General features: G+C 45.1%; 1 protein-coding gene across 1 annotated transcript in view; it reads right to left on the bottom strand.

The window, feature by feature from the left end:
• Positions 1 to 12,437: 12,437 nt before the first annotated feature.
• Positions 12,438 to 16,428, bottom strand: part of LOC135558268 (proteasome subunit beta type-5-like) — a 62,877-nt gene continuing 58,886 nt past the window's right edge. The window contains exon 4 of the mRNA XM_064991986.1: positions 12,438 to 12,691. Coding sequence (XP_064848058.1) covers positions 12,438 to 12,691 — 254 coding nt within the window. The remainder of the gene's footprint in view (positions 12,692 to 16,428) is intronic.

Genomic DNA, 16,428 nt, shown 5'->3' on the forward strand with positions numbered 1-16,428 from the left:
CTCTGTTCTGATGAAACAAAAATTCGAACTCTTTGGCCATAATGACCATCGTTATGTTTGGAGGAAAAAGTGGGAGGCTTGCAAGCCAAAGAACAACATCCCAACAGTGAAGCACAGGGGTGGCAGCAACATGTTGTGAGGGTGCTTTGCTGCAGGAGGGACTGGTGGCACTTCACAAAATAGATGGCATCCTGAGGAGGACAATTATGTGGATATATTGAAGCAACATCTCAAGACATGAAGAAGTTAAAGCTTGGTTGCAAATGGGTCTTCCAAAGGTACAATGACCCCAAGCATACTTCCAAAGTTGTGGCAAAATGGCGTAAGGACAACAAACTCAAGGTATTGGAGTGGCCATCACAAAGCACTGACCTCAATCCTATAGAAAATATTTGGGCAGAACTGAAAAAGCGTATGCGAGCAAGGAGGCCTACAAACCTGACTCGGTTACACCAGCTCTGTCAGCAGGAATGGGCCAAAATGCACCCAACTTATTGTGGAAAGCTTGTGAAAGGCTACCCGATACGTTTGACCCAAGTTCAACAATTTAAAGGCAATTCTACCAAATACTAATTGAGTGTATGTAAACTAACATTTGTCTGGGAATGTGATGAAAGAAATAAAAGCTGAAATAAATCATTATCTCTACCATTATTCTGACATTTCTAATTTTTAAAAGAAAGTGGTGATCCTAACTGACCTAGTAATTTATACTAGGATGACATGTCTGGAATTGTGAAACGTTTAGTTTAAATGTATTTGGCTAAGGTGTATGTAAACTTCTGACTTCAACTGTATCTCTGCCTCTCCTAAATAGCAAGGACAAAGAGCAACAGGGGGCAGACAAAGAAACAGCAAGACACAGACGGCCAGGCATAAACAGGTAATATGATACACAGACAGACATAGAGTACAGTACTGACTCAGGCAGTCACAGACAGACATAGACTTGTGATGTATGATACACAGAGACGAACACTCAGACAGACAGACAGACAGACAGACAGACAGACAGACAGACAGACAGACAGACAGACAGACAGACAGACAGACAGACAGATGTCCTCTCCTCCACCTGGTGGGTGTGTCTCCCCCTCTCCACCTGTCTGCTCATTTGTTCGGACGTCCCTTTCAAAGGATGGCAGACAGCAGCACAAATACTGGGACGTGTCTACAGGAGAGTACAGGAGAGTACAGGAAAGTACAGGAGAGCACAGGAGAGTACAGGAGAGCACAGTAGGTGTGTGTTGTATGTACATGTCGTCGAGGGAGGAGAGGGGGAGAGAGGAGTTAGTGGGTGTCTGCATATATGTGAGATCAAGCGTACGGGATGGAGAGTGGGGGAAATGTGACAGGGTGTGTGTGTGTGTGTGTGTGTGTGTGTGTGTGTGTGTGTGTGTGTGTGTGTGTGTGTGTGTGTGTGTGTGTGTGTGTGTGTGTGTGTGTGTGTGTGTGTGTGTGTGTGTGTGTGTGTGTGTGCGTGTGTATTATGACAAAAGTGGAAAAAATGTGACAATGTGTGTGGTGTGTCAACATGAGTGTATGTGATTGTCTGGATTTACATCTATCCATATATGGGTCCTTCCGTTTGTTTTTCCTTTTCTGCATCCCTCATTCCGACAGTCATCCCAATGTCATAGCTCCTTTTGCTCCTCTCTTTCAGCCTTTTGCTCCTGCGTGGTCAGAGAAAGAATGGATGGAGAGAGGAGGATGATGGGAGTGGATGAGAAAGCAGCTCGCATCCTGCACAGCTCAACTAAGCTATTGCTGAGCCCCGACCTGCCTCAATGTCTCTTTAGGCATGAAATGACTCCTCAACCACTCATGTCCCTCAGAAAACACAAGATATACCTGCTTTTGCCTCACTCACCTGAGACCAGATCTTATGTGGCTTTAAAGCCTACATTGTTTAGCCCACTTCCCTCAGGTAAAGAGACTGCGCTGCTTTGCCCCAAAGGTACTCCACTGCAGCGGAACTGCTTAGACAACAAAAGGATAAATATATACGCAGGCACATTATCCTTTGCACAAACGAATAATATGTACAGGGAAAATTCACACAATGTAGGTCACTTGGGACGCAGATGTGTGCCAAGCGAAGAACAAAGTGCTGACGACAAAAACAACAACAGCCAAATTGATGATTATTACCAGGACAGTAATGACGATAATCATCATTATCATCCAAGCAGAGAGAAAATGACAAAGTTTCCCAAATGATATGGTGGCTTTTTGTGTCCACCACATGCAGAGCACTGAGTTGGCGATACTGTGCCTGCATTTACACCGATAAAATGTTTTGTACCTGTAATTGAATTCCAAATAATTGTGTCATTATATTTGCAGTGAATGTGAATTTCATGATCTACGTTCACCATTTTATAACTGACATGGCTGTCCACATATTATCGTCACTCTGTTGTACTATTTTATAGATAATTAATTCGTGGCATTATGTATTTACAGTAAGTGTGGTGTGAACGAGCATTTATAACTTTCAATCCATCATCCCTTTATTTTGCCACCATGTAAGCAATTTGTCACCACAGGGATGGTGCTATTTAAGGGTTATTCAAGGCTCCTGCCACCACAAATACATTGATATCTACTTTCCTGACATCTGGTCTTTTACAAAGATCATTTCTTTGATCTGTTTCAGGTTCACCATCACTTAGCTATTTTAGTCTGTCTGCTCATCCATCCTCATCTTCGTCTCTCTCTCCCCATTTTCTTCCCCGGTCTCTCCCCCGTCTCGTACTCTTTCATCATCTCTCTTTCTCTGCCTCGTCCCCCTTTTCTTTTCTTTTTATCTGCCGGTCTCTTCCCCTCTCCCCCCTTTCTTTCCTTGTCTCTGTGAATTAGCTGCGCTGGTCTGTAACGTAGCTTGTCTCAGCCCTGGGCTACGTCTCTGAGTTCCTTATAGACAGTGCATGAAGCATGGCTAACATGGCTGCCCTTGTTGCTGTGCATGTAAGGTTTCTGACTGTGTGGTTTGCCCATGTCTGTTTTAGTGTGGACCTACAGGTAGCTGCCAAAATAAAGGAAACTGGGCATTGGGCCACAACGAGCCAGAACAGCTTCAACACATCTTGGCATAGATTCTACAAGTGCCCCAAACTCCATTGGAGGGATGCAGTACCATTCCTCCACAAGAAATGCCATCACCTGGTGTTTTGTTGATGGTGGTGGGAGAACGCCGTCTCAGGCGCCACTCCAGGATTTCACATAAGTGGTCAATTGGGTTGAGATTTGGTGACTGAGATGGCCGTGGCATATGGTTAACATCATTTTCATGCTCATCAAACCATTCAGGGACCTCTCGTGCCCTGTGGATGGGGGCATTGTCATCCTATCGGGGCATAGCCATGGTAGCCAAAACAATGGCCTGCCCAGAATTTGCATGATGGGATGTTAATTGTTTAATTCACTCAGGAACCACACCTGTGTGGCAGCATCTGCTTTCAATACACTTTGTATCCCTCATTTACTCCATTTTTTTGGCAGTTACCTGTATGTGTGCCCATGTGGGTGGGGTGTGTCCTCCTGCCTCCGGTGCAGGGTTTCCCAAGGGCTGCACGTTTTGTTTTTTGCCCTGTCACTACACAGCTGATTCAAATAATCAACTAATCATCCAGCTTTGATCATTTGAATCAGATCAAAACCAAAACGTACAGCTCATGGGGCCCCGAGGACCGAGTTTGGGAAACCTTGCTGTAGCGTGTTGTCGTTAATGTGTGTATGTTAGTGCGCTCAACAGTGTGTGCGGTATGAACTCAGCTGCATGCTCACACCTGAATCTCCTCTGACTAAATAAACACAGACACACACACACACCCCGACACACTCAAACTTGTACACATGGATATTTCCCATGCATCGCTCCCTTATCTCCCTCTCTCCAGCGCTCCCTCCCTCTTCTTTTCATCTCCCTCGCTTTTTCGCCATCCACCAGATGGCTGACCCATCTGCTCCCTCTCTCTTTCCCTCTCTCTCCACCTCAATCTCTTTTTCCCATAACTCCCATGTTTCATATGGTAGAAATCCAAGCTCTCCTGTACACAAGATCCTCCATCGCCGTATGTGGGGAGTAATTTACTCTTCTTACTATCAAACCTAGCATCACCTTGGCTTAGCTTGAACCAGTGTGTGTGTGTGTGTGTGTGTGTGTGTGTGTGTGTGTGTGTGTGTGTGTGTGTGTGTGTGTGTGTGTGTGTGTGTGTGTGTGTGTGTGTGTGCGCGCCTGTGTCCGGCTATCCCCTGGTTCACCCCATCTCTTCATCCTTGCCATGTGCTCAGAAGTTTCCCAGAGCGAGTGCAGGGGTATTGTGCTGTAATCATAAGGCAGTGGAGTCCTAGCTCATCTCTGTCTTTGAGGCTCTGTGACCTTCCTTTTATAGATAGCTAAAGCCCTGCTGAGAGAGGCTTCTGACTGACAGGTGAGAAGACGACACCAGATACACTTCTAGAGATGAGCAAGTACACACACACGCACGCACATACACACATACACACACACACACACACACACACACACAGAGAGACACTCAGATACAGACATACACACCCAATTAGCCCGAGGTGAAAGGAGGTATAGGATACTGATCAATTCCGACACACGCAGTGAGAGTCAACAAGGACATAGAGAGGCAGACAGGCAGGCAGATAGACAGACAGACAGACAGGCACGCAGAGAACATACAAATACTCCCAAACACAGACATCAATACACAACCAGACAGACACATAATTATAAAACCACTCAGCACACACACCCACACACTCTCACACCAGTAAATAGCATAGCTTCAGTGAGAAAGAGAGATTTGAAAGGACTGAGAAGTTTTGCAGAAGTGCAGCCTACTCTTGAGAAGAGAATTACAAGGAGAGATGGGTAAAATTGAAATCTCTGACAGGAATGCTTTCCCGATGCCACGGTTGTACTTGAAACATTGAACAAAGAGAAAGGCGGTGTACTGTTTCTGTAGAAAAATAAAATACACTGATGGTGTGTGTGTGTGTGTGTGTGTGTGTGTCCATTTGCGTGTGTCCATGTGTCACAGCTGCTACCAGGGACACACCTGGACAGAGCAGTGTGTGACCTGAGACCTCAGGTGTGGCTAAAGCTATTTCCAGAGGAAGGATGGAGGGGTCAACGTGTGTACAGGGTCGGCTGTATTCATGTGGAATAAACAAAACCACACAAAACCCTGTGTGTCTGTGACTTAATCAAATAAAACAATGTCTTTGTAACCAAGAGCAGCCTGTCACACCCCACACAACACCTTGCCCAAATCGCCCTGGGCGGCATGGCTCTACCTTACTGTTTCAGAGCAGACGGACGAGGAGCAGCGTAGAGCCGAGGACCTCCAGCCCCATCCTCTCATCTCCTGCTTTAACCCTTCATTAAACCCACTCAGTGTTTAACCCCTCGCTGACTGAGCCCTGCCTGCCTCACACGGCCCTCTGGTGGGATTCCAGCTGAGCTCAGTGCCAATTAGAGAGATAAAAGCCAAGGCTACATCAGCCAGATCTGAGCCAGGCATTACAAGACTCAGGTGAAACAAACAAACAAATGAATCCCAACAATCAACTGTGTGTGTGTGTGTGTGTGTGTGCGTGAAAGGGGAGAGATAGAAGGAGAATAGATGAAGTGTGTGTGTGTGTGTGTGTGTGTGTGTGTGTGTGTGTGTGTGTGTGTGTGTGTGTGTGTGTGTGTGTGTGTGTGTGTGTGTGTGTGTGTGTGTGTGTGTGTGTGTGTGTGTGTGTGTGTGTGAAAAGGGAGAGATAGATGGAGAATAGATGAAGTGTGTGTGTGTGTGTGTGTGTGTGTGTGTGTAAGCGACACACACACATAGAGAAAGAGGATGAAGGTCTGTGTGCATAGTGTCTGTGTCTAAGGGTCGTTGTGGGAGTAGTAAGGGTCGTTGTGATTGCAGTAAACAGATAAACAGATGAAAGCAGAAAACGAGTCAAAAAGAACAGGAGGAGTAATTCTGCTTGGAGGTGAGAAAAAGCCTTTAATGTTTCATGTTAGGGGACGACGCTGGTGAAGGACTGACAACGAAGAGTCGCAGTGCATCTTTACAAGGCAGTGCTTAAGAACAACAGAGAGAGGAGGGACAGCAGCCAGCTAGAGGCAGAGAGGCAGTACCCTACTCAGTAAAGATCAGAAACAAGGGACCATAATAAGGCTCACATAAGGATCAGCCGTACAGAGCCGTTAGATCAAGGGAACTTTGGTAATGAGCTGCCATGAGGATCACAGGTAAGACACAGCACATATTCCATTTGTTATAGTTCACAGAGAATAAAGTCAAAATAATTTCATTTAAATGGATTGAATGTGGTTCTAGGTGGTTAGGGAGCATTGCTTACCATGGTTAATGGTCAAGTGCTATGTTAATGGTCAAGTGCCTACGTTGGATTCACAGAACAGAAGGGCAGAGGACCAGGCGCAACGCTGCCCCTGTGCCCTTGAAGCGAAAAGGGCTGCATGAGCAGACTGCTGAAAAAGGCCTTGGAGAGGTGCTGATGAGAGAGAGAGAGAGCAGAGCACCAGTGAACTGAATCATCACCACCATCATTGTAATGAGAGGAGATCTGTCCCGAGACAGAGGAGAGAAGGAGAGAGAGAGAGAGGGGGGGGGGGGGGGGAAAGGGAATTGAAAGAGAGGGAGGTAGGTAGGGAGAAAGTAAGGGAGAGGAGGGGGAGAGAGAGATCAAAGGGAAGAGAAAGGGGGGGCAGAGAGAAGATGGTAGGGAGAGAAAAGAGGGCGATGGGGACTGTGATACAAATATTTGCATGGCTTTCTGCTGCAGTTCTGACGAGGGAGCAGAAACTGGATACCACTGAAGACTGCTGGGTGTTTGAGGTTGTGGCACTCCAACTCCAACTGTCAAAAGGAATAGACAAGAACAGAGAGCAAAGGGCAAGGCAAGGCCGGACTACGGCATTTGGGGCCCCGAGGCACATTCAAATCAAATCAAATTGTATTTGTCACATGCGCCGAATACAACCTTACAGTGAAATGCGTACTTACAAACCCTTAACTAACAATGTAATTTTAAGAAAATACCCCCAAAAAAGTAAGAGATAAGAATAACAAATAATTAAAGAGCAGCGATAAATAACAATAGCGGGGTTATACAGTTGAAGTGGGAAGTTTACATACACCTTAGCCAAATACATTTAACTCAGTTTTTCACAATTCCTGACATTTAATCCTAGTAAAAACTCCACTTTATTTTAAGAATGTGAAATGTCAGAATAATAGTATAATGAGAGAATGATTTATTTCAGCTTTTATTTCTTTCATCACATTCCCATTGGCATAGAAGTTTACATACACTCAATTAGTATTTGGTAGCATTGCCTTTAAAATGTTTAACTTGGGTCAGACGTATTGGGTAGCCTTTCACAAGCTTCCCACAATAAGTTGGGTGTAATTTACAACATTAACGGGCCAAACTTATTGGCCCATCGGGACCATTTCCCAAGTACCTTGGGCTCCTGAGTGGCGCAGCCGTCTAAGACACTGCATCTCAGTGCAAGAGATGTCATTACAGTCCCTAGTTCGAAACCAGGCTGTATCACATCCAGGCCGTGACTAGGAGTCCCATAGGGGAGGTGCACAATTGGCCCAACATTGTGCGGGTTTTGTCATTGTAAATAAGAATTTGTTCTTAACTGACTTGCCGAGTTAAATAAAAAGATCTCTGTGCAGTCAGACATTTGATCATTTTGTGCCACCGGGGCCACAATAATTTGCCCCCTCTCTGATTGTCTGAGTGTGACCCCCTCCCCATGGGTTACTGCAGCTAGTGTTGGCATCACTGCCACTACCTGGGTGGGGGCACCTCACTGGAATTCCTACTGGGTAGGTACAAAGTAATCAAGGTTCTCTTAGCAGCTTTGAGAATGTCCTTGTATTGTATATTATGCTCACCCACCCGGTGAGCATAATTGGTGAGACATTGGCTTTGTCGGACCAACTTTGCCAGGCAGCCACACACTCTTGAAGGGGCAGTGCTGCTTTAGTGAGTCTCTGACTGCATTTATCTTTCTATCTTAGCTACGTATAGGCTACTTGCAGTAGGCCTATAAAACAGATAAGGACTTCTCCTTGGTGTATGGGTCGCTCAGTTGGGTGTCTAGGGTATAGGGTTGGGGACTGTTCCATCACGATAGGACGATAAATAACCTATTGTTATGATTTATGTTCAAATGTGCAGTATATCCCATGTCCGCAGAAAATGGAAAGCTCTCTCGGTCACAACTCCCAATCGCAGACACACATGGGCTCTGGCATTTGCAACCATTTTCCTTTTGCACTCACTTTTCCAAACACAAAAACAACACACACCCCCACCTTCTATCACAATACACCTGTACATACAGACAGACTGTGGCTTCTATGTCCTCTGTTGGCTGTCTTTTGTATCCGTACCATGTTGATTTCTACCTTATTTTAGGCTTTTGAGTACTTTTCTGTTCCAGTTCCATATATTTGAAGATGTATGATTTCAATAATTATCCTTTCTTCTGATGCTGTCTTTTATCTATTTATAAATACTATTAATAGAAGTTCGAATACAAATTATTTTACAACATTCTCTGTCTTGAATGGTAGTGTATTTGTAGTTAATTTCTTTATCAATTGTATTTTATTGTTTTCCTTTTTTTTCTCCTTTTTAATTTTTAATTGTATTTTTACAATCTCTACAATGTATAGTGTTGTGTGTTCCATTACTCGACTCCTCTATGGGGACTTTGTAATATTTAGAAAAGCCATGGAGTCCGTCATTATTCCTTCATTATTGTTTAGTGTCATTAGAGTGTCAGACGCAGAGTCAATGTAGGACACACACTGCAATTTAAGCTTCTATGAGTTACCTGATGTCCGCTTCGTAGAACAGTCAGTCTCTAACGGCACCCTATAACCTACACTATAGTGTAGGTACTACTTTTGACCAGAAGTAGTGCCCTATATAGGGAGTAGGGTGCCATACATGATCATATATTACTTTCTGTGTGAGTGGGTACTTACACAGAACCCTAGAACATCTGTCAATCACGCCGTCCAAGCCACTAGAGCCTGTGTTAGTCGGCAGTGCCATTGCCACGTCCATCCCTCCGGATCATCTGTCAATGGCGTCCTCCCCTCCTCTCTCATTACCCTCGCATCCACTTCCAGCCTGAATTACAATTGCAGAGTCAGTAAACAGGCACGAAGCCGAGGGGCTGGGCCTGAGTAATGAGCTCTGAGGTGTTTAATTAATGCCTCCCCTTCCACTGGTGTACTGGGCGGGCGTTCAGGCCAGAGGGAGATGGCATTGATCGTGCTGGGCCTGAATGGACCTGCGGGGTTGGTGGAGGGGGAGGTGGGCGATGGACCGAGGTCGCCCTGGGGGAGATTAAGTGGAAATCTAGGAGAAGAGAGAGGACTTCACGCCTCGCTGCAGAGTCTGGCTCTGGCTGAGATGGGTCTGCAGAGGCCTGGCAATGAATGTCAAAAACCCTGCAGTCCTTCGAGAAATTTCAAACCTCCAAAAGCACTGTACTTTACTTCCCCCAGATACATGCAGGCAGGCAGAGAGCGAGCCTATTTCCATAACGAGAATCTAAAGTGAAATCATTTAATCGTGTATGTCATAAACTAGTCTTTTGATGTTGGATACATGAACACGGTGCTCTGTACACCACACTGCCATGTAGCATATACAAAATTCTAAAAAGACATTTGAATTTGGTGCACACCCCCACATACAAGGTCAGACACACAACAACTTAAACGATGTGTCGTCCTGACAAATGCTAGTACATACAAACAATACCAAGCGCTAAAACCAGCAGGCTCTCAAAATTTCTCTTGATAGCCTGAAAAAACAAAAACAGAATCGAGACGCAATCCACTCTCCAGTCCTACAGGGCATGATGGTCGCCACATATTAAAAGGACAACAGCAATAAAAATAAACAAGTGCCACATAGGAGTAAGTGGACTGGCCGTGGCAGAGACCATCACTCTTACTGCCATGTCTTTAGGGGCTCCTTTTGACCCCCTATCTGTATGCCCGGGAGGCCCTTATGCTGCTGACGATAAAACAGACATGCCACATTTATACAGTCAGGTGTCATGACAAGGGCCAAACAGCCCTGAGCCCCGGGGCTCCTCTGGGACACGCTGTGCTAATAGTGGAGCTATCATTATCACCATCACCATCATCAAGAGCAACATGCAGCAGCAACTGTGGCAGCAACCCACTCTAAGTGCCTAGAAAGGACAAGGACCCGACTCGAGAAGGGACCGGCCCTGTCAGACTGCACGTAGAGACCGCCAATGTTTATCTCAGTGAGGCTTTATTCATTCGTGCAGCCAAATGAATTGATGGGAAAGCCATTGCCAAAACCAGGAGAGGGGAAAAACAGGCTAGAGGACACCGCGCAGCAGCAGCCGCCACTGCCGAGCCCAGAGGGATGAAAAACGGCACCTCTCAAATGAGGCGAGAGCAGCAGCCTCTTGCGCGACCGATGATAGGGATGCGCAAAAAAGCACGAACACAATTATCCCTCGAAACTGGCATGAGTTTAAGGACTCGAGCACGCTGATTACACGACGCCCCAAGGGCCTTCGGGGTGGACACGAGACAGCGCGCCCAGAAACATTACCTCAGCCAAATAGCACTTCTCATTTGTTTGGTTGATGTACGTACAGCATCCAGGATGAGAGAAATTAATAGCTATTACTTTGGTACACTCAATCATCACCGACGGAACACACTCGTGTATCTTTGTGTTTTTCTCTATGATCTTGGAGCTCACACCTTCAATGGGATAACGGTTTTAGATAAACATGAAGTTTGAAGTGGATCTGTGCTCATCCAAGACTCTCCTCCCCCAGGAGTCTTGGCCTTAATCAGATCGAGTGGCTGAGACCAAAATCACATATGACCACCTGACAGATGGCATAACGTGGGCACAGAGGTTATTTTCTGACACTGAAAATCATCATGCTGGCACCTTCCAATATCGCCAGCTGGTCTTTTTCTAAATGCTCGCTCTCATTTAGGTTCAAACAATGTTATTTTCACCATTTGTCACGCCATCCCCCGATGTCACAATCCAGTAGTCGATTTTAAAAGCATTGCGAGAGTGGAGAGAGCAAATCATAACGGAGGTAGTGACACTGAAAAATGTCAGACATTGAGAGCCAAATGGCCCTATACCATGGGTGAAGACCTCCGGTCATGGCTGGCTACAGGTTGTATAAGCCTTCCATTCCAGTTCTTCCATACAAGAAAGCTCATCATGCTCGAAAGAGAAGACCAACATTAGTTTAATACTTGAATCATGTATTATAAATCCTGCACTTATCCTTAAAATAGTCTATACCCACATTACCTTTCAGTGTCATATCAAAGTGGTCTACTTACCAGTAAGTTAAGTGCTCTGTATGATTCCAGCTTGCCATTGTGATTGTGTGGGTCCACCATGGTGTAATTCTCATCTCTTCATTTACTCAGCGCAGAGAGCTGGAAAGGAAGGCTCATTTACATTTATTGAAATCCCATTTATATTCCATCTGCTAACTATTCACCTGTGAAACTAGTTTTTAACCATGGCTGGAAGGTGCAGGGGCTTCGACGGCTACCAATCGGTTTTATTAGTGTTTATTTCCCGCCATAAAACCACTGAAGGGACTCACACAGCCCCGCGCAGATCATTACATTGTAAAGCACAGGGACAGAGCGACATATAACATTAGCATTGAGAAGCTAAGTGTGTCGGAGAGAAATAAAAAAAAATACATTTCCCTTCCAATTAATGAAAAAAATATATATAAAACCATTGGAGGGAAGTTAAGTGAGGGGGAAAATATACCGTTTTCCACACAGGAAGCACAATTAGTGATAGATATGTAATTAGCAACTCCTATAGTTGAAAGGTAAACACTGCAGCTACTCCCCAATGATCACAGAGCAGGGTGAGAGCTATAGCTGTCGGTTGAGGAACAGAATACCCCAGGATCTCAACAGATGACAAAATACCAACAGAAAATGGGGAAAGGAGCTATATCAAGGGATGGAGAAAAGAAGAAAAAGATCAAATGACAGAAGTGAGAATGTGTTGTGTATATGAATAAAATACACATCTACAGTAAACACAGGAGAAAAAACAAGAGGACCTAAATCAAATAAAAACACATTTCCTGTTTACAAAAACATCAAAGGTTTACTGAGAAAAGATTTGCTTTCCCAGTTTTTGTTAGAAGGTAGATCTGTAACGTTGTAAGAGATGCAGACTATTCCTACGCCGAGTAAGAGGGATTTGACTCATCAGCCTCTTCACCAGAAAACGGCACCCCCTTTCTGAAACACGTTGTGTGTGGGAACTGCAGCAAACTGTTCGTGAAATGAATCCATCCCTCCTTCCCCTCTCTATATGTTCTGTTCCTGGTATTGGTGGTGCAGCTTCAATACGTCTTCCTGGTTCAGATTGACCTGTCCTCCGCTATAGGCGTCTCGGTATGTGGCCTGGTAGATGGCTCTGTGGCCCAACTCCCACACCTCCTCTACAGACATACCCTGTCTCAGCCCGCTGTCCACCACTCCATACGCATACATGGAGCCAGGGCCCACCGCAAATAGGTCCCCACACACACGGTTCCCCTCTGAGTCCACGTAGTACAGCCCTAAAGAGGTAGGAAACAGGAGTCAGTCTGTATCATCTGACATCTTATTTTTCTAACTTAATTGAGGAAAATAAGAACAATCCGAAATTCCTGTCGCAAAGCAAACTATAAAAAGCAGCATTCCCCAAGAGAGGATGACTTTCACTTTAGCAGTGATAAATTCATGAACTTCTTTGAGGAAAAGATTATGATTATTAGAAAGCAAATTACGGACTCCTCTTTAAATCTGCGTATTCCTTCAAAGCTCAGTTGTCCTGAGTCTGCCCAACTCTGCCAGGACCTAGGATCAAGAGAGACGCTCAAGTGTTTTAGCACTATATCTCTTGACACAATGATGAAAATATTCATGGCCTCTAACCTTCAAGCTGCATACTGGACCCTATTCCAACTAAACTACTGAAAGAGCTGCTTCCTGTGCTTGGCCCTCCTATGTTGAACATAATAAACGGCTCTCTATCCACCGGATGTGTACCAAACTCACTAAAAGTGGCAGTAATAAAGCCTCTCTTGAAAAAGCCAAACCTTGACCCAGAAAATATAAAAAACTAATCGGCCTATGTCGAATCTTCCATTCCTCTCAAATTTTTTAGAAAAGGCTATTGGGCAGCAACTCACTGCCTTCCTGAAGACAAACAATGTATACGAAATGCTTCAGTCTGGTTTTAGACCCCATCATAGCACTGAGACGGCACTTGTGAAGGTGGTAAATGACATTTTAATGACATCGGACCGAGGCTCTGCATCTGTCCTCGTGCGACTCGACCTTAGTGCTGCTTTTGATACCATCGAACACCACATTCTTTGGAGAGATTGGAAACCCAAATTGGTCTACACGGACAAGTTCCGGCCTGGTTTAGATCTTATCTGTCGGAAAGATATCAGTTTGTCTCTGTGAATGGTTTGTCCTCTGACAAATCAACTGTAAATGTTGGTGTTCCTAAAGGTTCCGTTTTAGGACCACTATTGTTTTCACTATATATTTTACCTCTTGGGGATGTTATTCGAAAACATAATGTTAACTTTCACTGCTATGCGGATGACACACAGCTGTACATTTCAATGAAACATGGTGAAGCCCCAAAATTGCCCTTGCTAGAAGCATGTGTTTCAGACATAAGGAAGTGGATGGCTGCAAACGTTCTACTTTTAAACTCGGACAAAACAGAGATGCTTGTTCTAGGTCCCAAGAAACAAAGAGATCTTCTGTTGAATCTGACAATTAATCTTAATGGTTGTACAGTCGTCTCAAATAAACTGTGAAGGACCTCAGCGTTACTCTGGACCCTGATCTCTCTTTTGAAGAACATATCAAGACCATTTCAAGGACAGCTTTTTTCCATCTACGTAACATTGCAAAAATTCCAAAAATGATGCAGAAAAATTAATCCATGCTTTTGTCACTTCTAGGTTAGACTACTGCAATGCTCTACTTTCCGGCTACCCGGATAAAGCACTAAATAAACTTCAGTTAGTGCTAAATACGGCTGCTAGAATCCTGACTAGAACCAAAAAATGTGATCATATTACTCCAGTGCTAGCCTCTCTACACTGGTTTCCTGTCAAAGCTAGGGCTGATTTCAAGGTTTTACTGCTAACCTACAAAGCATTACATGGGCTTGCTCCTACCTATCTCTCTGATTTGGTCCTGCCGTACATACCTACACGTACGCTACGGTCACAAGACGCAGGCCTCCAAATTGTCCCTAGAATTTCTAAGCAAACAGCTGGAGGCAGGGCTTTCTCCTATAGAGCTCAATTTTTATGGAACGGTCTGCCTACCCATGTCAGAGACGCAAACTCGGTCTCAACCTTTAAGTCTTTACTGAAGACTCATCTCTTCAGTGGGTCATATGATTGAGTGTAGTCTGGCCCAGGAGTGGCAAGGTGAGTGGGTTGATTCACTGATGTGGTCATCCTGTCTGGGTTGGCGCCCCCCCTTGGGTTGTGCCATGGCGGAGATCTTTGTGGGATATACTCAGCCTTGTCTCAGGATGGTAAGTTGGTGGTTGAAGATATCCCTCTAGTGGTGTGGGGGCTGTGCTTTGGCAAAGTGGGTGGGGTTATATCCTTCCTGTTTGGCCCTGTCCGGGGGTGTCCTCTGATGGGGCCACAGTGTCTCCTGACCCCTCCTGTCTCAGCCACCAGTATTTATGCTGCAGTAGTTTGTGTCGGGGGGCTAGGGTCAGTTGGTTATATCTGGAGTACTTCTCCTGTCCTATTCGGTGTCCTGTGTGAATCTAAGTGTGCGTTCTCTAATTCTCTCCTTCTCTCTTTCTTTCTCTCTCTCGGAGGACCTGAGCCCTAGGACCATGCCCCAGGACTACCTGACATGATGACTCCTTGCTGTCCCCAGTCCACCTGGCCGTGCTGCTGCTCCAGTTTCAACTGTTCTGCCTTATTATTATTCGACCATGCTGGTTATTTATGAACATTTGAACATCTTGGCCATGTTCTGTTATAATCTCCACCCGGCACAGCCAGAAGAGGACTGGCCACCCCACATAGCCTGGTTCCTCTCTAGGTTTCTTCCTAGGTTTTGGCCTTTCTAGGGAGTTTTTCCTAGCCACCGTGCTTCTACACCTGCATTGCTTGCTGTTTGGGGTTTTAGGCTGGGTTTCTGTACAGCACTTTGAGATATCAGCTGATGTACGAAGGGCTATATAAATAAATTTGATTTGATTTGACATTCAGGGAGGGGCGGGGAGTAGAGCAAGGTAAGAAAGCAGCAAGGTTCGTTGCACAGGCTTCATGAATTCTGACTCAGGTGTTGAACTTTGTCAGGGAAATTGAGAAGGTGTACACACACACACACACACACTTCTCTCACACACACACAATAGATCCACACACACAGGGCGGTGCGGTGCCCTCCAGAGGGAATGTGAACAGCTGCATCCTCTCCGAGTAAACCAAGCCCAACGAAACCTGCTGATGAGGCGCACCCCGACACACTGCCTGTCTGTCCTCCCTCCCTTCTCGGGGAACTGCTCCAGACCTTATTGATCCCTCCCAACTCATCCAAATTAATTATCGACCCGTACCTGGTCCAAGCAGGTGACCTGACCTCGGAACTCAGAAGAAAGACAGAGAAAGAGACGGCCAAAGAACAACATCCACACAATAACAACTATATTCATATTTACACTCGCCCACTCACATAAACTACACTTGATAATGCAAGTGTAACCCTCTCACCAGGCTCGAATTTGACTCTCACGATATTAACTTACGATACTAACTTAACTTATCTCAAATAAGAATCCCCATTGTAAACTATCTAGGGTGATGACAACTAGGGTATTAACTTCAGATGGAATGATTATAGATTTTTGTTATTGTATAAGGATATACTTTCCCATGCATTAAATGAAATTGAAACAGGAAATGACTCCACCAAGGCCACGTACATAAGGTTCAAGATGTGTATTATTACATTTCCAATGCACCACATCAGAATAAATAAAAAATAACAAACCCCAATGAGTCGTGCACAACCCATGTCCAAATTATTTCAAGCTTGCTTAACTTCGCTAGCGCGCGTTGGAGCTATAAAAAAGAATGACGACACACATACAGTCCAGAAGCACCCCACCGTTGTGGTTACTCACGACTCGTAGATATTCCCTCAGCGAAGTGTGGCAGTTCTGTGCAGATTCCCTCACAAGATCCACAGCAAGCAACGCTATCAATGCAGACAGTACTCTTTAGCAGTAACCGATATCCCATGGGAACATGAA

The sequence above is a fragment of the Oncorhynchus masou genome, chromosome 17 (genome assembly GCF_036934945.1).
Source record: "Oncorhynchus masou masou isolate Uvic2021 chromosome 17, UVic_Omas_1.1, whole genome shotgun sequence".
NCBI classification, from domain to species: Eukaryota; Metazoa; Chordata; class Actinopteri; order Salmoniformes; family Salmonidae; genus Oncorhynchus; species Oncorhynchus masou.